General features: G+C 38.4%; 1 protein-coding gene across 5 annotated transcripts in view; it reads left to right on the top strand.

Annotated features, from left to right (window-relative positions):
• The window catches only part of Ranbp17 (RAN binding protein 17), a 335,330-nt gene that overhangs the window by 56,236 nt on the left and 256,131 nt on the right, over window positions 1–22,963 (top strand). For 4 of the 5 annotated variants that reach the window (XM_075941352.1, XM_075941350.1, XM_075941354.1 and 1 more), the window contains exons 10-12: window positions 1,965–2,111; window positions 2,926–3,098; window positions 6,277–6,470. In XM_075941352.1, the coding sequence (XP_075797467.1) occupies window positions 1,965–2,111; window positions 2,926–3,098; window positions 6,277–6,470 (514 nt within the window). The remainder of the gene's footprint in view (window positions 1–1,964; window positions 2,112–2,925; window positions 3,099–6,276; window positions 6,471–22,963) is intronic. The other variant, XM_075941353.1, reaches the window with a different exon arrangement.

The following is a 22,963-nucleotide window of genomic DNA, read 5'->3' on the forward strand; positions in this document are numbered from 1 at the left end:
CTCAGTTTGTAGCTTTAGAAGTAGACCCTGCATTAGCTCCAGAGCTTTGGTGTCAGTGCACACTTGCAGAGGTGCTCATGAGAGGTTTTGGAGTGCCTAACAAGTAATTGTATCACTTTTAATTTGGTTTTTCTAGCTAATAGCATTCTGTAGAGGCATAAACTATAGCTTAAAGAACTTTACCTATGCTTCTTGTTACTGGCAATTTCGGGAGCATCTTTGTATAGAAATAAAGTATTATCATTCTACAGAAGCATTTGGGTTTGTTTTCCCAGCTCTTGAAGATTTTGTTTGTTTGTTTTTGATTTTTCAAGACAGGTTTTCTCTGTGTAGCCTCGGGTGTCCTGGAACTTGCTTTGTTGTCCAGGCTGGCCTTGAACTCACAGAGATCTGCCTGCCTCTGCCCCCTGAGTGCTAGGATCAAAGGTGTGTGCCACCATGCCCCTGTGAGATTTTTTTGTTAATTTTAATTTTTTACAATATTTTTTATTTACTCTAACAATTTTGTCTGTGTATATAACATATTTTGCTCATGTGCAAACCAAATACCCCTTGCTCACATCTTCTTTACCCAGTACTTCCTGGGTGGAATCTATAACATATGCATTTGTTTTTATCTTTTTCATTTTAGTTCAGGTCTGATAAGTGGGCTTTTACTTTAAAATCGTATGTTATCTGTGTAACTTACTGTTATGAGCTTTATTATGGGAGATACTTGGCCAGTGTCAGCTATTTCTCTTAAGCTGTTTTCCTTCTCATGCTAATATTTCACTGAAAAGTCAATCTGGCGTTTTAGTATGCAATGGTATATTTAATACACAAGTGTGTATTAAAAGACCTTGTTGTAAGATGTATTTTTGGAATTTGTCCTAGATAATAGACACTATTTTTCTTTCCTAGAATCCCCATTAGTATAGATTCTTTAAGTAATATTATTGTACCAGTTCATTTTTAAATTTGGTTATATGCCAGCTGCACTGCGAAGTGTTCAAATATAGCGGTAACATCTGTACTGTATTCAAATATAGCGGTAACATCTGTACTGTATTCAAATATAGCGGTAACATCTGTACTGTATTCAAATATAGCGGTAACATCTGTACTGTATTCAAATATAGCGGTAACATCTGTACTGTATTCAAATATAGCGGTAACATCTGTACTGTATTCAAATATAGCGGTAACATCTGTACTGTATTCAAATATAGCGGTAACATCTGTACTGTATTCAAACCAGTCAGAGTTGCCTGGAAAGGCCTTTTTTTGGTCTGTTCCTTTACCTTTTCTTCTAAAGGTCTCCTGCATGCTTTAGAGAGGTTCTGTTAAACTTTGTTACTTTAATGCAGTTATTTGTTTGAATACCTTTATTAGAGGCAGGAAGTTAACTTGGAGCCATAGAACCTATAGATACTCAGTAAGTGTTGAATTCTAAGAATTTTCTGTGTTTGGTGCATTTGTAGGACACACGCGCATACACACACACCACACCACATTGCATATGTTTTTTGTGTAGTAAGTTCCCAGACATTTTAATTTAATCATCTTGAAGAGATGCTGCTTCTACAAGCTCTACTTTAGGGGCTGGAGAGATGGCTCAGAGGTTAAGAGCACTAGCTGCTCTTCCAGAGGTCCCGAGTTCAATTCCCAGCAACCACATGGTGGCTCACAACCATCTGTAATGAGATCTGGCACTGTATCCTGGAAAGTGTATATATAATAAATAAATAAATTTAATAAAATAAAATAATTTCCTTTTAAAAAATAAATAAAAGCTCTACTTTAGATTTCTTACTGTTAATTGACAATGACACTAAACTTAGCAGGTCTCATTTGTTTTCTAATATTGTTATCTACCCAACTGCCACAAAGTAAGTACCCATGAAAACCAGGGGACTTAATAAAAATACTTGGAGATTTTTTTTATCAATTTTCTTGAAGAACCTTTCTTTTGCATCTTAATTTAGGGTTTGTCTGATCCTGGTAATTATCATGAATTTTGTCGATTTTTGGCTCGTTTAAAGACAAACTATCAGCTGGGAGAATTAGTTTTGGTGAAGGAGTATGCTGAAGTTATTGGATTGATTGCTAATTTTACTATTACTAGCCTACAGGTAAGTACAAATGTATAATTGAGATTAAACTGTAATTTTAAAAACCATTTTATTGGTATAGGTTTGGTGGAGGTAGTTTCTTTTTAAATATTTGAGTACTTGATAATTATTCTTTACAAAGTTTTTAGGTAAAATAAGTCATTGCAACACAAAATATAAAAATTGGCATTCTGTTTAATATCTAGTCATTAAATCTATAGTCAGATCTATGTAAAGAAATAAAAGGATAGATTGCATTATGGGAGAATTGCAGATTGTATTATGTGAAAAGTCCTTTGTAAGTTGATGGGAAGCTCTGTTTCCACTTGGTTTCAGTGCTTGTAAAATATTAGTGGAATTGGATCCTAAGGAAATGTGTTATTATTTTAGCAGTCATTATTGTAAGTGGCATAATGAAAGATGTTAGTTTTTGAATACTTCTTGATTTGTGAAATTTGTGTGGTCCTTAGTTATATAATCAGAATAAAAGTTAATTTTATCAGCGCCAGAGATGTGACTCAGCTGGCAGAATGCTTGCCTAACATTCACAGAACCCCAGGTTCTATCCCTACTGTCATGTAAACTGGGTATGGTTGTGTGTATCTGTAATAGCAGCACTCAGGATGTGGAGAATCAAAAGTTAAAGGTCCTTCTTAGATATATTATGCATTCAGGGCTAGCCTAGGCTATACATGGACCTTGTTCAAAACAGAAAAACACAAACTTACAACAACAAAAACCCAGTCAATTTTATCTGCAGTAATTTTACTCTATGATTTTTCGTCTAGAAAGCTATAATGTCATTTTGAATAACATTTACTGTGTTTCTTTGTAGCATTGGGAGTTTGCCCCCAACAGTGTTCATTACTTACTAACTCTGTGGCAGAGAATGGTAGCATCGGTTCCTTTTGTGAAATCAGCTGAACCCCACTTGTTAGACACTTATGCACCTGAAATCACCAAGGCTTTTATCACTTCCCGATTGGAATCTGTTGCCATTGTTGTGAGGTATTAAAATATTAAATGTCTTATGTTTATCTATCTTGGAATTATTAAAGATTGAAGTAAAATGTTAAGGTTCGCCATTGTTGGTATACAGTTTCATGAGTGCTGACAACATGTACAGTTGTATAACCACCATCGTACACATGATAGTAAACATAGTACCATCACCCTCGAGATAGTATTGGTCCCTTTTTAATTAGCACACAGCTCTGGCAATAACTAATCTGTTTTCCTATTATTTTTGCTATTTCTAGACTATTGTGCAGGTATATAGCCATCAGTATTTGCTTTTGAAATCTGGTGTTTTTCATTTGGCACTTGCGTTTGGAATCCCTCCGTGTTGTATCAGAGGTTCCTCTTTTTCATTCCAGGTAGAAGCCCATCTGTGAATGTGTCAGGGCGCCCATTGACTGTTCGTGGATACTTGGGTTGTTCACTTCTTTAGCAATGGGGAAAACTGCTGGCTTCATTCCTGTGTACAGTTTCATATGAGCATAAGTTTCCATTTCGTTGTGTAAAATATCTATACAAGAGGGTTTCCTGGTAGCATGGTAAAAAGCTACCAAACCATTTTCCAAAGTGGCTCTAACATCTGTACATACACTTACCTACATTATATGAAAATTTGAATTGCTTTGCACTTGATGTTTTTGTTGTTGTTGTTGTTTTTTAGTTTTATAGTGAGTCTAGTAGTTATGTAGTGGGTACCTCATTGTGGTTTTAATTTGTATTTTTTTTAAAGATTTATTTATTTATTTTGTTTACAGTGTTCTGACTGCATGTGTGCCTGCAGGCCAGAAGAGGGCACCAGATTTCTTTACAGATGGTTGTGAGCCACCATGTGGTTGCTGGGACCTCTGGAAGAACAATCAGTGTTCTTACCCTCTGAGCCATCTCTCCAGCCCCTTTAATTTGTATTTTGTCTTTATTGTTTGTCTGTCAGATTTGTTGCCATGGGACTGGATAGACAGCTGTGTAACTAAGCACTGGCTTCTTTCTCAGAGGACTCAGGTTCAATTCCCAGCACCCATCTGGTGGTTCACAGCCATCTGTCTCTTAACTCCAACCCTGAGAATCCAAAGCTCTTTTTTGGCTTCCGTGTGTACCAGGCACACACATAGTTCACAGACATACACACAGGTAAAGCACCCATACATATAAATGAAAATGATTTTTAAGAAATTTAGCTAGTTCCCTTTAAATCTGGGTTATTTCCTTAGATTGAGAGTTTAGAAGTTTGTATAATCTGTTCACATTTCGTTTGTTAAAATCATAGAGACTGTTTTCTCTCTCACTGCCTGTTATTTACCTTTCTAACTTCTGAGTCTAGGAGAGTGTACGCTTTACATTCGCTGAGCTCCTGCTTATTATTTTTGTTTTCTGTATCTTGTTTGGTGCCCTGTCTAAGGGATTTTTTTGCTTCATTCCAAGTCAGAGCTTTCCTTTACATTTTTATAGTGTTAAGATTTTGTATGCCTTTAATCCCAGCACTCAGGAGCCAAAGGCAGGTGGATCTCTGAGTTTGAGACCCAGCCTGGTCTACAGAGAATTCCAGGACATCCAGGAATATATAGAGAAACACCAAACCAAATGAAATGTACACTTAACGTGTGTAATCCATTTGCAGTTAATTTTTGTTCTGAGTGTGAAAACGTCTACTCCGAGCACTTGGAATACGGAGGGGCATAGTCACAAGCTCTGTGTAATGTGTGGAAGGCCAGCTTGGGTTACAAAGGAAGTGTGTCTCAGAAACAAAAAAATGAACAAACAAAAAAGCCAGGCTTTCTATATTATGTTATATGTATATTTTGTCTGTATATATGTATATTATGTTAACAATGCGTAGAGTCCAGGTTCTTCTTGTCTCCATCATGTTTATTTTGGATGTGGATAAGGACTGTCCTTTTTAATTGAATTTCATTCGTACTGTTGTTAAATATTAATCCACCACATGTATGGTTCCATTTTGAGACTCTTCTTACTAATCCATGTATCTTTCCACCAGTGCCCTGTCTTAGTTACTATAGGTAAAACTTTGAAACCAGGCATTGTGAGTATATTTTGGCTACTATACCTCATTTCTTTTTCTTTTTTCCTCCAGTTTATTCATGGTTGAGTTCTCTGCCTGAATGTACACCTTTATGCCAGAAGAGGGCACCAGACACCCCTAGAGATGGTTGTGAGCCACCATGTGGTTGCTGGGAATTGAACCCAGGTCCTCTGGAAGAGCAGCCAGTGCTCTTAACCGGCCATCTCTCCATCCCATCATTTCTTTCTTCATGTAAAATTTAGCGTACATTTGGCAGTCTTTTTATTTCATTTAAAAAGTATTATTCTGTGCAGGAGAATATATGCCTGGCACCTGTGTCCAGGTCAGAGGAAAGCTTTGTGGAGTTGTCTCTGTCCTTCCATCTCTATGTACATGGTTCCAGGTGTCCAGGTCAGGTCCGCAGGCTTGTCAGCAAGCACTGTGCTCGTTGGTCTCTCTGTCTGACCCAGTCTGTGAATTTCTATAAGGAAATTCCTGTTTTGATAGAATGTTACTGAATCCCAGATGGCTGGGACTGCAGCAGTATCAGATCCTTGGTTAGCAGACATGGTCCATCTTTCCTTTGGTTCCTGTAGCTGTTTGGCTTCTTCTGTCAGTACTTTATAATTTCAGCTTTTAGATTTTAGAATACTTAAGTTAGATTTAGTTAGCACCTTTGCATTAAATTGTTATTTATTTTTGAGAACAATGTCTTAAATTTACATCTAACTGAGGCTGGTCTTAAACTCCTGATCCTTCTGTTGTGCTTGAATTATAGGCACATGCCCCCTCCCAAGCTTGGCATGCTTTTTAAATCATATGGCACTGTTGTTTAATATTCCATTTTCCTTTCTTCTTTGCCATTGGAGAGCAGCACAGCTGGTTTTGTGTTTTGAGCTCATTTGTTATGATCTCGGTAAATTCACTTCTTAGTTCTAGTAACTTTTTGTGTGTGTGTGGGGGGGTCTTTTGATAATTTTTGTGTGCATAGTCATATCAGCTTCATATATGCGGTTTTACTTTTTTTTTTTACCTTCCAATCCATTTGTCTTTTATTTCTTGGTTCATCATAGCACTTTTACATTGCAAAGTTTCTATGTTGTGATTAATATGTACCACATTATAAGGGAATGAATGTCCTTTGTGTTTCAGAGATAACTTAGATGACCCCCTGGATGATACTGCTACCGTGTTCCAGCAGCTGGAGCAGCTGTGCACAGTCAGCAGATGTGAATATGAAAAGACGTGTACTCTTCTTGTGCAGCTGTTTGACCAAAATGCGCAGAATTATCAAAAGCTCCTGCATTCAGCTTCTGGGCTAGCTGTTGATATGGCAATTCAAGAAGGTCAGTCTGTGTCACAGTTGTGAGCAGCAGTGTTCTGTAGTGAGGAGAGCCATCAGTCACTGTCAGAGCCTGCTGTGAGCTGGGCGGCACACCTCTTTAATACCCACACTAGGTTAGAGAGGCAGAGGCAGGCGGATCTGTGAGTTCAAGGCCAGTCTGTCCTGCTGTAAACAATTCTGTTTTTCCCAATGTCTCTGAGTAAACCATTGATTTTATTAAAGCTATTGGGTATTTTGGTGACTTGACTGTTGATTGTTAATATTTTTCTGAGACAGAGGAGACAACTCAACATGGACTCTGTAGAACAGCTGTTAATGATCCTCAAGGAAACAGTGTGATATCATTGTCTTTGCTAGTCTGTACCCATCTTTCCTATAGTAGATTGCAAACTCTGCCAAAGTCAGCTAGTAAAAGAGACCTCATCAGATTTTACTATTATTTGGGTATCCGTCTTCCCTGTGTTTTTTATTTTTATGTCTCACTTTCCTTATTATTTTGTCTTTAACCTGACTGAAGGAGGGTATACTTATTTTATTTATTTATTTACTTACTTATTTATTTATTATGTATACAATATTCTGTCTGTGTGTATGCCTGCAGGCCAGAAGAGGGCAAGAGATCTCATTACAGATGGTTGTGAGCCACCATGTGGTTGCTGGGAATTGAACTCAGGACCTTTGGAAGAGCAGGCAATGCTCTTAACCTCTGAGCCATCTCTCCATCTCCCTACTTATTTCTTTATATACCATTAAATACTTTGAGGTAGATAGCAGGGACTACTTTTCTTCAAATTTTTAAAATGCAATAGGAAGATGAAAGAATTTATAGTTTTTGCTATTTGTCAGGTTAGTATACAAAATAATGGATTTCACTGGCATAGCCAATATTTGTGTTATTATACCATGTTCTTACACATTCCCTTTCCCCTCTTCCTCCACGTACCCTTTGCCCCTCTCTGGCTGTCTCTTCCTAAAGAGAGTCACTACTGTTTCTATGTCTCATACATTCTGTGACCTTTCTTCCCCTCTCCTCCTGTGTCTAGTTTCATAACATATACAGATTTTTTGATACGTTTTAAATTTTGTTGCAGACTCTAGATCTTTCATATCTATTTTTTTCTCTTAAGCATTGCTTTTATCATATAAATCTTGATGTTTTAGTTTCCTTTTAGCTCAAAAACATTTTCTAATCAAGGAATGTCTTTCTTAACTGTCTTTGTTAGACTGATGCTTTTCATTTACAGGTATTTGAACTTATCCTGGCTCAGTTTACTGCTTTCTGATTCCTCCCCCGGTCAAGTGCCACATTGTCTGCTCTCACCCTTCTGAATTCCTGGGACTTGTTATATGACTCCGCATGTCGTCTGTACTACTTTATATCTTTCTTTTTTTTTCTTTATTTTATTTTTTTTAGTTGTTGCAAAAAAAATTCCCCATTTCCCTCCCCCCTCCTCGCACACATCGCTCCCTCCCCCCATTCCCCTCCCCCTTCCCCCCCACTCCATTCCCCTTCCCTCTCAAGAAGGAAGAGCAGTCCAGATTCCCTGCCCTGCGAGAAGTTCACGGTCCTCCCACTTCTATCCCGGACCAGGAAGGTGAACATCCAAACAGGCTAGGCTCCCACAAAGCCAGTTCATGTATTAGGATCGAAACCTAGTGCCATTGTCCTTGGCTTCTTATCAGCCTTCATTGTCCGCCATGTTCAGAAAATCCGGTTTCATCCCATGCTTATTCAGTCCCAGTCCGGCTGGCCTTGGTGAGCTCCCAATAGATCATTTCCACTGTCACAGTAGGTGGGTGCACCCCTCGTGGTCCTGACTTCCTTGCTCATGTTCTCCGCCCTTCTGTTCCTCATTTGGGTCTTAAGAGTTCAGTCCGGTGCTCCAATTTGGGTCTCTGTCTCTATCTCGATCCATCGCCAGATGAGGGTTCTAAGGTGATATGCAAGATATTCATCAGTATGGCTATAGGATAGGGTCATTTTAGGTTCCCTCTCCTCAGTTGCTCAAGGTACTAGCTGGGGACATCTCTCAGGACACCTGCGAGCCCCTCTAGAGTCCAGTCTCTTGCCAACCCTAAGATGGCTCCCTTAATTAGGATATATATTTCTCTGCTCCCGTGTCCACCCTTCCTTTATTCCAACCATCCCATTCCCCCAAGCTCCCCCCATTCTCCCCTTCTCACGTTTCTCACCCCATTCATCCTTAGCCCCATGCCACCTCATCCCCAAGTTCCCAGGTTTTGCCCTGGAATCTTGTCTACTTCCCATATCCAGGCAGATGATTATATGTTTTTCTTTGGGTTCACCTTCTTTTTTAGCTTCTCTAGGATCACAAATTATATGCTCAATGTCCTTTCTTTATGGCTAGAAACCAAATATGAATGAGTACATCCCATGTTCATCTTTTGGGGACTGGGATACCTCACTCAGGATAGTGTTTTCTATTTCCATCCATTTGCATGCAAAATTCGCGAAGTCATTGTTTTTTTACTGCTGAGTAGTACTCTAATATGTATATATTCCACACTTTCTTCATCCATTCTTCCATTGAAGGGCATCTAGGTTGTTTCCAGGTTCTGGCTATTACAAATAATGCTGCTATGAACGTAGTTGAACAAATGCTTTTGTCATAAAATAGGGCATCTCTTGGGTATATTCCCAAGAGTGGTATTACTGGATCTTGGGGTAGGTTGATCCCGAATTTCCTGAGAAATCGCCACACTGATCTCCAAAGTGGTTGCACAAGTTTGCATTCCCACCAGCATTGGATGAGTGTGCCCCTTACTCCACAACCTCTCCAGCAAAGGCTATCATTGGTGTTTTTTATTTTAGCCATTCTGACAGGTGTAAGATGATATCTCAAAGTTGTTTTAATTTGCATTTCCCTGGTCACCAAGGAGGATGAGCATGACCTTAAGTGTCTTTTGGCCATTTGAATTTCTTCTGTTGAGAATTCTCTGTTCAGCTCAGTGCCCCATTTTATAATTGGGTTGATTAGCCTTTTACGATCTAGTTTCTTGAGTTCTTCATATATTTTGGAGATCAGACCTTTGTCAGTTGCGGGGTTGGTGAAGATCTTCTCCCAGTCAGTGGGTTGCCTTTTTGTCTTGGTGACAGTGTCTTTTGCTTTACAGAAGCTTCTCAGTTTCAGGAGGTCCCATTTATTCAATGTTGGCCTTAATGTCTGTGCTGCTGGGGATATGCGTAGGAAGTGGTCTCCTGTGCCCATATGTTGTAGAGTACTTCCCACTTTCTCTTCTATCAGGTTCAGTGTGTTCAGCCTGATGTTGAGGTCTTTAATCCATTTGGACTTGATTTTTGTGCATGGCGATAGATATGGATCTATTTTCATTCTTCTACAGGTTGACAACCAGTTCTGCCAGCACCATTTGTTGAAGATGCTTTCTTTCTTCCATTGAATACTTTTAGCTCCTTTATCAAAAATCAGGTGTTCATAGGTTTGTGGGATAAAATCTGGGTCTTCTACTCTATTCCATTGATCAACTTCTCTGTTTTTATGCCAATACCAAGCTGTTTTCAATACTGAGGCTCTGTAATAGAGTTTGAAGTCAGGGATGGTAATGCCTCCAGAAGTTCCTTTGTTGTATAAGATTGTTTTGACTATCCTGGGTTTTTTGTTTTTCCATATAAAGTTGATTAATGTCCTCTCAAGATCTGTGAAGAATTTCGCTGGGATTTTAATGGGGATTGCATTGAATCTATAAATTGCCCTTGGTAGAATTGCCATTTTTACTATGTTGATCCTCCCAATCCAAGAGCAAGGGAGATCCTTCCATTTTTTGGTATCCTCCTCAATTTCTTTCTTCAAGGACTTAAAGTTCTTGTCAAATAGATCCTTCACATCCTTGGTTAGAGTTACCCCAAGATATTTTATGCTATTTGTGGCTATCGTGAAAGGTGATGCTTCTCTGATTTCCCTCTCTGCTTCCTTATCCTTTGTGTATAGGAGGGTGACTGATTTTTTTGGAATTGATCTTGTATCCTGTCACGCTACTAAAGGTGTTTATCAGCTGTAGGAGTTCTTTGCTGGAGTTTTTGGGGTCGCTCATGTACACTATCATATCATCTGCAAATAACGAAAGCTTAACTTCTTCCTTTCCAATTTGAATCTCTTTGATCCCCTTATGTTGTCTTATTGCTATTGCTAGAACTTCAAGCACTATATTGAAAAGGTATGGAGAGAGTGGACAGCCTTGTCATGTTCCTGATTTTAGTGGGATGGCTTTGAGTTTCTCTCCATTTAATTTGATGTTAGCTGTCGGCTTCCTATAAATGGCTTTTATTATAGTTAGATATGACCCTTGTATCCCTAATCTCTCTAAGACCTTTATCATAAAGGGATATTGAATTTTGTCAAATGCTTTTTCAGCATCTAATGAAATGATCATATTGTTTTTTTCTTTCAGTTTATTTATATGATGGATTACATTGATAGATTTTCATATGTTGAACCAGCCCTGCATCCCTGGGATGAAGCCTACTTGATCATAATGGATAATTTTTCTGATGTGTTCTTGGATTCGGTTTGCCAGTATTTTATTGAGGATTTTCTCATCGATGTTCATGAGTGAGATTGGCCTGTAATTCTCTTTCTTGGTTGAGTCTTTGTGTGGTTTTGGTGTCAGGGTAACTGTAGCTTCATAAAAGGAATTTGGCAATGACTTTTCTGTTTCTATATTGTGAAATACATCAAGGAGTATAGGTATTAGGTCTTCCTGGAAGTTCTGGTAGAATTCTGCATTGAAACCATCTGGACCTGTGCTTTTTTTGGTAGGGAGGTTTTTTATAACAACTTCTAATTCTTCGCGACTAACAGGTCTATTTAGATTGTTCACCTGGTCCTGGTCTAACTTTGGTATATGGTATTTATGTAAAAAGGTGTCCATTTCTTTAGCATTTTCCAATTTTGTGGCATATAGGCTTTTGTAGTAAGATCTAAAGATTTTCTGAATTTCCTCTGTGTCTGTGGTTATGTCTCCCTTTTCATTTCTGATCTTGTTAATTTGTGTATTCTCTCTCCACCGTTTGATTAGTTTGGATAGTGGTTTATCAATCTTGTTGATTTTCTCCAAGAACCAGCTTTTTGTTTCATTGATTCTTTGGATTGTTTTCTGTGTTTCTATTTTGTTAATTTCAGCCCTTAGTTTGATTATTTCCAGTCTTCTACTCCTCCTAGGTGAATCTGCTTCTTTTTTTTCTAGAGCTTTCAGGTGGGCAGTTAAGTCTCCAATGTGTGTTTTCTATGTTTTCTTTAAGTGGGCACTTAGTGCTATGAACTTTCCTCTTAGCACTGCTTTCATAGTGTCCCATAGGTTTGAGTATGTTGAGTCTTTATTTTCATTGAATTCAAGAAAGACTTTAATATCTTTCAATTTTTGTTTCATGTAGACATTGGTAGTGATATTTCTTATTGGCTGGCATTTTCCTGTTGTCGTGTCAGTGTGACAGCTCTCTCCTGACACCTCACATTTCCACTCACCTCCAGTCTGCTTATGGCTTTGGGTTGGTGGTGTTTTTTCTAACGGTTTTTGAAGACAGGGTTTTTCTGTGTAGCCCTGGCTGTCCTGAAACTCACTCTGTAGATAGTGCTGACCTCAAACTCAGAGATCCTCCTGCTTCTGCCTCCCCAGTGCAGAGATTAAAGACATGTGCCTCCATATCCTGCCTTGTTAATGTTTTTATTTTTAAAGCATTTCTTGTAAACTGGGTGGTGGTAGCTCATGCCTGTAATCACAGCCCTCGCAAGGCAGAGGCAGGGGGAGCTCTATGAGTTTCAGGCCAGCCTGGTCTATGAAGTAAGTTCCAGGACAGCAAGGGCTACACAGAGAAACCCTGTCTTAAAAACAAAATGAAAAAACAAAAACAGAAAAAGCATCTCTTGTAAATAGCATATAGTTCTCTCTTTTTGTCTGGAGTGTTTCCCATATTATATGGTGGGTGAGGGGATTATCAGTTAAATGTTGTCAGAACAGTTTCCTTAGAGCAAGGCTTCTTCGTGAGCTAGGTGAGTAGCACTGTACCATTGAAGCATGTCCTCGGGGTTGGAATGAGGTTTCTCCTGTCTCTAGGGATATGTGCGTAGGCCTGATTTGGGGTTGTTGCATTGTTTCCATCTCCACCTAGCACTGAAGTTCCTTGGAGCTTTCTGTACTGCTTTCTCTGTCTGGACCAGATTTCCTCCTTAGTTTACATTTTCACTGACGATCTCACTCTGTCTGCCTTCTGCATGGAATTCTTGCTGTACCTCTCCTCTGGCCTTTAGAAATGGTTAGGTGCCTGCTGTCTCTGAACCCGTGTTGTAATGTCTGGCCCACAAGTTATTTCTGACCAATGAGGATCTGCTTTATCTTCTTGCACTCAGTAGGAGGTTGGGTGCTTTGTAAATGACAGGAAAGGCCCCTCTTCTGCATGCCCCAGTGCCAGGTTAGGTGTACCTGTGCTGAGTAGAGTGGATTTTAGTTCCTTCGTAACTGACGGTTCTTCCTTTGTAGCTGTATGATAACCCTGTACTTACTATGATGTAGTATTTTGTCTGCTGACACAAAGATGGCATGGGCGTATTTTTCTAGGTGTACATTCTGTGTACATATTGGTTTGGATTGTGTTATTTTTCAATCATGTTTAGCCAGCTACCTGTAAAAATCCCTTTCCCCCTGTTTTTGAATCTTGTGGTGTTTGCATTAGTAAAGAGTTAACTTTTGTATGGCCACCAGATGCTGAACACAGTGCATTGATGATGATCTGGTCTTATACTGATTTTTGCCATCTTATTAAACAGTTACTGACCTAAAGTTTTGAACTGTTCAATAGTAAATTGAAGAAGGAATCTTTATTTTTTTTAAAAAAGAAAACAATCTGTCTTTTTTTCATTTTACATACTAATCCCAGTTCTCACTCCCTCCTCTCCTTCCATTCTCTTCACCTCTACCCTACCCCATTCACTCCTCAGAGAGGGTAAGGCACATTGCTTTGGGGAAGGTCCAAGGCCCTCCCTACTATATCTAGGCTGAGTATCCAAAGAGAATGGGTTCCCAAAAAGCTAGTACAAACAGGGATAAGTCCTGGTACCACTGCCAGTGGCCCCTCAGTCTGCCCCAGCCATGCAACTCTCACCCACATTCAGAGGGTCTAGTTCGGACCTATGCTTGTTCCTTCTTTGTCCGGCTGGAGTTGGTGAGCTCTCATTAGCTCAGGTAAACTGTTTCAGTCAATGTCTCCATCGTGGTCTTGACCTCTTTGCTCATATTCTCACTCCTTCTACTCAAGAAATCTTTAAACTGCCAGTTCTGAAGAAATTGTCAAGAATGCTGTAGAATAAAGGAAATGAAAATATTATAAGGGAAATTAAAAGATCATATGGGGATGTCATATCTCAGATTGACTCTTAGACAAAGAACAACTAGAATGGAGGTAGCAAGTGAATAAATGCTGAGAATTATTAATTCCTCATTTGGATTGATATTAGAGCAAGCCTGTTATCTACCTGCTATAATCAAGAACAGCCCTGCTTCTCATACTGTCTAACCTCTAAACAGAAAGCCTTGAAAGTAGCTGGAGAGAGAGAACAAGTTTCCTCAGCTGATGATACTTTGGGCACCACAGCTTCTATCTTCTCACTGTGTCTCAGTGGATGTGTCCTTCGCTTTCCAGCTGCTGTGTGTTTTGTGCTGTGTCTGGTAACTGCTGTGTAACCCAGGCTGGCCTAGAACTCTTGAAAATCTCCCTGCCTCAGTGTCCTAAGAGTATAGGAATGTTCCACCATGTCTGGCTAGCAAATGTTTCTTTAAAGACCCAGATAAACCAAGGGCATTTTTCAGACAGATGCAAGCAGAGTGTTCTGCCTTGTTATCCTAGCAGTGATGTTAAAAACTTGTAAGTAATTTAGATAAGACAGGAGAGAAGTTTAAAAGTCGCTGAATAGTGGAGTAAGTAGAATGATATGCTGAGTGACTGTAGCCATAGCTCAGGAAGTTCAGCACTGCAGCCTTGGATGATTGAAGCACAGGTTGAAGAACTCAGGATACCCTTATCACTATATGAGAGCAGTGGTGAAACCACAGCAGATCTGTATGGAGCCTTTGGGAAGATACCTGAAGCCATAGTCACGTGACATGATGGATGAACTTGGTGCTGGGAGTAGCAACAATTGACTTTTCTGAGTCTGATGACAAATGGCCAAAAAGCTAAGAAAACAGAGCTAAAGAAGGAACTAGAGAAGAATTTTACGTATCCAGGGAAGGATGGCAGTTGTTGTGCTAGCGCAGCTGACATTTGACCTGTGACGGCGACTGGAGTGAAGTGAGCAGGTGAAGAGGTGATGAAATGCTCGCTGGGTCCAGCAGCCAGGAGCGTTGACAAGCTGTACAAGTGATGGCAGCAAGGGCAGAGAGGGAATGGTTTGATTTCTTGTATGATCTTGTCCTTTCTTTGTCATCTGTAAAAGGTTCCATACTGTCCGAAAATGAGCCTGCAGAGTTAATAGAAGTTTAGCCTTCTATATTTTCTTCCCTAGTCTTTATATACTGTATTTAAAATTTATTTTAGGAAAATTGGTCAAGTAACATGCATACACATTACTGTGGTTTTTATCTACAGCCTTCTATGCATCTCAGCTTAGGTGGAGTTTGTCAGATATGAGAAGATTTGGGCTGTGCCCCTTTAAAAGTTGTTTTCTTTGTAACAGTTAGTAGGTTGTAAAGTATGGAAATTTTACTCCATATGAACTGTGGATAGTCAGCAGTGTGTGTTTAAAAGCATCATTGCAGACCAGTCCAGTTCTATAAGTTGGATACAGCATACATTTCCATTATATTGGAGATGGATAATATAGTTAAGTAATATAAATCATCGTAAAGTTACTTAGAGTGATGAGAATAAACGACAGGCATACTTAATGATGAGTGTCAGAGGTTTGGTAAAGAGAAGTAACTCAGGAAGATACATATAGCATGAAATCTTAATAAAACTTTAAAATAAGTGTGACAGGTGAGAAATTCATTATCTAAGAATATATGCAAAAGTGGTAAAACTGAAATGCCATAAGAATAGTAAACACCAGGTAGAGGAGCAAGGTCATCTCTAGGGTGAGCATAGCTGACAAGCATAGGAAGGGTTTGGAAGTAGACATGACAGTGTCTGAGGCCTCCTAAATTTGATATATGCCTTTTACTTAGTTAATGTATATTACATATATTATTTGCATGAATATCAAATATTACATTAAAATGTAGCAAGTCAAGAGTAGCAAGGTGGCTCAGTAGATAAAGGTGCTTGCACCAAGCCTAATGACCTGAGTTTGATCCTTTAAACTCACATGGGGAAAGGAGAGAACTTACTCCTGCAAGTTTTCCTCTACACATGTTCCGTGGTTGTGCTTGCATGCATGTGTTTACATACACACACACACACACACACACACACACACACACACACACACACTTGTAAAAATCAAATATTTTTCTTCAGAAGAAAATTTAATGAAACTATAGCTATTCAAAGACGTGGATAGGATTAACTTAAAATGAATAATCGGTGGATATTTTATTCACACCCAATTTATGATGTATACAAGTAGAACTTTTTATAGTTGGATTATTATTATTATATAATAATATTTGAAGATATGTCTGGTACATAGAAAAATTTTAATACATGTTTGCTTTTCATTTTTGTAGTCAAAGTCAATGAGAAGAAATTTGTCTACCTTTTAAAGATACCTGTAGTATGTTGAGAAGTAATTGTTACAGTATTCCAGAGCACAGCCAGCATGGCTTTAGCTTGTACATTGTCTGCAGTAGTATTCAATTTCTTTTGTGCAGACTCAACAGTTCAGTTCATGTTGAACAAAGAAAATTATATGCTTTAGTTATGTGTGCTTTAATTTAGATGCTTAATGGCTTTTAATGTTACAAAATAAGTTTATTATTATATTATGGTCTCATTTGTATTATATTGTCTTGCTCTCTCATATCTGGTGATGTGGTCATGGTTTACAGAAACAATAATCCCTAAGAAATAGGTCATTAACAGTACTTAGCGATTACTTGTGATCTGTAGTAATGACTGATTTCTTTGGGATTATTGCAGTTATAAACCATAATTACAGATTATTACAGCAATAATTATTTTGTTAAGGAAAAATGTTCTATGCTTGAACAGCTGCTTAAACAAGTGCCTTGAATATTTCAGAATAAAGAGAAAAATGGGAAATTAAAATGAAAATTTAGTCTTATAAAATGAGATTCTAAGAGATTTATAGATATGAAACTTGTGTACCAGACCTTTACTTCTAAATTCAGATTAGACGTGTGTGTTGACATGGTATTTTGAACTTCCTGGATGTTGTTTTGTGGTGAAAATAATGTTTTGGTATTGTCCTTGAGGTGTCCAGCATGACGCTCCAATGGACATTTACGTAATGGAGTGCATGCTGCAGTCAGGAATGTTACCCTGTCTCCCACCTCCTTCTTGCGTGTTGTGTGCTTGTGAGCAAGAGCTGAGGACACCTGATACTATGTGAAGCATGTGCTGTTATGGTGTGTGTGATTGTTCTTCACTGTAGTTCCCATGTGTCTTCAATCTTATGTGTCATTGGCTTGTGACTACACGTTTGTACCCTTTGGCCTACTTCTTCCCCTTTCTGGCCATTGATGGGTGTATCCACTATTCACTGTGTAGAGCAAACTCTTGTTTAGATTTTGCTGATAAGTGAGAACACGCATTATTTTTCCTTCTATGTCTGGTTGACTTCTCAATATGACTTTTCAGTGTCTTTTTTGTTGAAGACTGAGTTTTAAATAGAAGTTTGGGAGAATGGTTAGATATTTAAATGAGAACTGTAACATTGCCTTTAGCTGAACGTGTCTGATGGCTTTCTGATAGCACCTCATCGTTTCTTGCTGACATTGCCTCCTCCTCATCAGCCAAAGTCCCTAGAGACTGTGACTTCTCAGTCCAGGACAGGGCACATGAACACCCTATTTCTCAAATAAATCAGTGAACTTGCATTTAATGTTTTAGAAAAATGCTTATAACTTGTCACATTATATATATATATATGTATATATATACATATATATATATATATGTGTGTGTGTGTGTGTGTGTGTGTGTGTGTGTGTGTTATTATTTGTTATCCAAGGTGTCATAATGAACTAAAGTAAATTTTTTGAATGTTGAGATGTCTCATGTATGGCTTCATTAGTTTACTCTTAGACAGAAATCACCCTGGTTTAGGAAGCCGAGCCTGTTGGTTCACCTCTCAAACATAGAGTCCTTCAGTGCTCCCTCAGACCTTTATGTACTGAATTAGACCTTCGGAAAGCTTGGCAGGAACTTGTCAGTGTTTTCTGAATGTCTCTTCTTGAAGAATTTTTTAAATTGATTTTTATTTAGTTCTATATTTCTCTCTGCTGCCCTCACTGCCTCTCCCCTTCGCCCTTCAACTCTTCCCCCAAGGTCCCCATGCTCCAAATTTACTCAGGAGATCTTGTCATTTTCTACGTCCCATGTAGATTAGATCTTGTAAGTCCTCATTGTTATCTAAGTTCTCTAGGATTGTGGTTTGTAGGCTGGCTTTCTTTGCTTTATGTTTAAAAACTACCTATGAGTGAGTACATGTGATAATTGTCTTTCTGTGTCTGGGTTACCTCACTCAAAATAATGTTTTCTAGTTCCATCCATTTTCCTGCAAAATTCAAGCTGTCGTTTTTTTTCTGCTGTGTAGTACTCCATTGTGTAAATGTAGCACATTTTCCTTATCCATTCTTTGGTTGAGGGGCATTTAGGTTGTTTCCAGGTTCTGGCTATGACAAACAATGCTGCTATGAACATAGTTGAGCATATGTCCTTGTGGCATGATTGAGCATCCTTTGGATATGTACCCAAAAGTGGTATTGCTGGGTCTTGAGGAAGGTTGTTTCCTAATTTTCTGAGAAATCGCCACACTGACATCCAAAGGGGTTGTACCAGCTTGCATTCCCACCAGTAATGCAGAAGTGTTCCCTTTTCCCTACAACCTCTCCAGCATAAGTTGTCATCAGTGGTTTTGATCTTGGCCATTCTTATGGGTGTAAGATGGAATCTCAGAGTTGTTTTGATTTGCATTTGTCTGATGACTAAGAATTTTTTTTCAGTCTGAAATGTTTCGTTTTGTTTATCATATAATTAACATTGAGGAAGTAGATGTGATGAGTTATATCTAACTTTTATGGTAGCAAAACTCTTTGGCAAAGAGGAAAAATTCTTAAGTAATATGTGATTTCATTACACATTACATAGTATGGCTTCTAAAGGAAGACAGAATAAAAATGTAAATGTTAGTATATTTTTATGGTTTTGTTTGAGACTGATACAGAACCACCGTTAAAGGGGTATTATTCAACAGTAATAGTAATAATAGCCAAAACAGGCAGAGCGAGAACTTCCAGCGCTGCCTTGTGTTCATTATGGAAGCAGTTAAATCACTAGTGTAATAAACACCAGACTTGAAGCTAGTCTTTGCTTTAGGCGGCTGATGGTATTGCTTAGTGTGCTGCTTTTCCCGTCCCTGCCTCTCTTGAGACAGTCTCCCTATGTAGTTAATAGACCTGCATCATCATTCCTAGCAACCTCTACTTTTTTGTTGTTGGTTTTGTTTTTGTTTTCGAAACAGGGATTCTTTTGTAGCTCTAGCTGTCCTGGAATTAGCTCTGTAGACCAGGCTGACCTTGAACTCAGAGATCTGCCTGTTACCACCTTCTGGCAGACTTCTGCTTTTAAAAATAAATACTTATCATTCAATGGAGAAATATGAAAATTACATACACAGAAAGTTTTGTCTGTTTTAATTAGGCTTCTTAAATAAGAACTAAGTGGCATATGGTTCAATTCATATTAGTGAAAAGCCTCCATATTCAGTTTTTAAGCAGTACTAGTATATGGTGTGGTATTTAGTCCTGCATTCTCAGCACTAAAGAGGTCAAGGCGGTAGATTGTGAATCTGAGGCCAGCCTGGCCTACATACATAATGTGTTCAAAGACTGACTACATTATGTAGTAAAACCATATCTCACACAGCATCAAGCCCCCAAGGAATAGGGACATAGTTCAGTAGCACAGCGTATGCATAGCATATTTTAAAAAAGAACAACAGCAGTAATTATTATCTAAATTGTATCTAAATATCTAAAGTGACAAAGTGTAAGGGAGGTAATTGGTCATTATTTACTTTTAAATTTATGCTTTGCTTTGAGAAATAGTGTTATTTGGAGTGGGAGTGGGGCACACAGGGTCTTGCTGTGTAGCCTAATCTGGCTCCTAAACTCAAGGCAGTATTTCTGTCTCAGTCTTCTCAGGTCATAGGACTGTAGACTGAGTTATAGCAGAGTGTTTTAAAATAGTAACTCCCTTAAGGCAGGTAAAATGTTACATTCAATAAAAATTATACCTGCAGTATTTCAGAATTACTTTTATTTTAGAAGTGAGTAATAATTCACACACAGTGGAACCGTTAGTTTGTTCACTGGTTGGAGTCACTGTTAAGAGCCTCATGATTGCTGGGATTCTAAGAGACACAGCTGATTCTTGTTATTTGGTGATAATGGTCTATATAATCAGAACACCATATTCACAAATATCAAATCATTGTTTCTGTTTGTCCCTATTGGGCTGTAGCATTTACATCAAACATATAACCATTTTTCATGTATAAGTCTTAATATGGACTCTTTTTTAAAAAAATATTTATTTATTTATTATGCATACAATATTCTGTCTGTGTGTATGCCTGCAGGCCAGAAGAGGGCACCAGACCCCGTTACAGATGGTTGTGAGCCACCATGTGGTTGCTGGGAATTGAACTCAGGACCTTTGGAAGAGCAGGCAATGCTCTTAACCTCTGAGCCATCTCTCCAGCCCCGACTCTTTTTTTTTTTAAATGTATTGTTGGTTCATTAACATTGAACTCAGACCCAACATCACTATTGACTCATACCTGTACACAACTTATCTAGCACATAACATGTTACATAGAAGGTACATGTCTTAGTTACTTTTCTGTTGTCATGAAAAAAAATCCATGACCAAGGCAACTTATAGAAGGAAGCATTTATTTAATTGGATCTTACAGTTCCTCACCATTGTGGCCATAGCATGACAGCAGGCATGGCCATGGAGTGGTAGCTGAGAGCTCATAGTCCCATTCACAAACAGAAAAGAAAGTATTGGGAATGTCTGGAAGCTTTTGAAATCTTAAGTACTCCCCCCCCCAAGTGACATTCTTCCTTATCCTTCCCAAATGGTTACCAAATGCCTTACAGGGCATTTCAAACCACTACAGGCCATAAGACCCCACCTCACCCCATTCAGGAGCACTACATAGCACTTCAGTATAACATCTGGGCTATCTCAAGGACTTAAATCACTAATGGTGTAAAAATGGGGGGGCAATAGAAATAAAGAAACTAAAGAGACTAACAGAATGCTGGTTAGGGCTGAAATTGTGTACATCAGACAACCTATAATGTTCTGCAATCTGTGTGAATTATGTGAGTACCAATTTAGGGTTACAAAGAAGTTTTAACAAAAAGGTAAATTTAAAAAAATCAGGGAATTCACTGGGCACAGACAGGATCTCTGAGCTCAAGGCCAGCCTGGTCTACAGAGCCAGTTTCAGGACAGTCAGGGATACACAAAGACATCCTGCCTGGGGGTGGGGGAAGGGGAAGAGTCAGGGAATCTATAAATAAGAATTAGTTGTAGCACATCTTGTATAGAATGTGCAACTTAAATAAGAAGTATAAGTACAATTTATATTTATTTTTGGTGAGTGTGTGTTTCAGTGTTCAATAAATTGCAATGTTAAACCAATAAAACATGCCAGGCCATGATTTAGACTGTGCAGTTGATTAGAAAACTGAACAGACAAAAGTACCTGTTTTCGTGTGGTTTACAGTCTGCTAGAGTTGGCAGGCCATAATTAAGAACAGCTATATAAGAGATGGAATATGTTAGAAGTCCTTATGTGCTATGGTAGAAAGCAGTGAAGCAGAGGGGGACTGTGTTCTACTTATTTGTTACCAAAGCTTCTTGATTTATCAGTTAACAATTGCTTTATGATCTCAATTTTCTGAGATAATGGGTTCTTTGAGGCATTGTAGTTAGCTGATAGCCAGGGCTCAAGTTGCCTATGTTCATCTTTCTCATCAGTCTTATGTCTATGCTATAATTCTTGGACCTAAACATAAGAGGTCAGGAAAGTCTCAGGAGGATATGTAGGTATAAATGGTTATGACTTTGGGTTGGGCATGTCTTTCTTAGCTAACATCCCCAAACAAACAATAACAACAGTAGGTAGTTGGAGTATATCAGAAATAAAAATTTTATTCACCGAAGATCATCATCAAGAAGGTGAAAATAAAACCTAAAGACAATGCAATGAAGAACTTTTACAACTCAGTAGCGACAAGTCTTGAAAATAGCTAAAGGATTTAAATAGACTTTTCTCTATAGAAGGCATAAAGTAGCCAGTAAACACATGAAAATATGCTACAAACCATTAGTCATGAGGGAAAGCTTTTCAAGGTGACATTAAGATACCACCTCACACCTACTAGAGTAAATGTAAAGAAAAAAGACAATTACAGATGCTTTTTGTATAGCATAGGACTTCATACTTCATTACTAGGTTTGCCAAATAGTGGAGCTTGATGAAAACAGTGTGAGGGTTTCTTAGTACTGGAGAAGCTCCAAATGACACAGTAGTTCCTCCTAGGTGTGTATACAGTGTCCATCACAGTATTCTATAATAGCCATGAGATGAAAATATCCCAACGCCCCGCAACTGAAGGAGTATGTGTATAAAATGCGACTTCTCCAAACAATAGCATGCTTGTTCCTTCACAGAGAAAACGCCACCACCACACCTATCTTTATCAAGTTTAATTTTAGCACACTTAATCATTGTGAGATTTAATTTTGGAAGTAGGAAAACACTTAAATTTTGTAGTGTTGGTTACACAACCCTGTGAGTTTGCTTATAAGCCTGAGTTGTATGGTATATGAGTTTTTATTTCAGCAGACCTGTTAAAGTATAATAAATCCATGGATTAGGTGGTCCCCAGGAGAACACAGTATTGTCATGGTTATAAGATTTGTCTTTATCAATATTGAAATTGGCAACTACTGTGATAAAAAATATTGTTGGAAAAACTGTCAGTGAGCGAGGGTCTAGTTTTTGGAATAAGGAGAAATAACCTATAGGAAAGTATATAAGTATGTTACCCTATCTTTAAAAAACAAACAAAAAATGATGTAAGGGGTAAGGATAAGTACTTTTATAATTAAGAGAATAGTCTAGAAGTAAAAAATGAGGATTATGAATATTTACTCCATACTCAAGTTGCAAGATTCAGGAGACTTGATAGAAAAAGCCACGATAACTGTTAGCATGCTTACCAGGGGAATTATATGTTGTCTAGACTTTGCTGTTGAGC

The sequence above is a fragment of the Microtus pennsylvanicus genome, chromosome 11, assembly GCF_037038515.1.
Source record: "Microtus pennsylvanicus isolate mMicPen1 chromosome 11, mMicPen1.hap1, whole genome shotgun sequence".
In the NCBI taxonomy this organism is placed as follows: Eukaryota; Metazoa; Chordata; class Mammalia; order Rodentia; family Cricetidae; genus Microtus; species Microtus pennsylvanicus.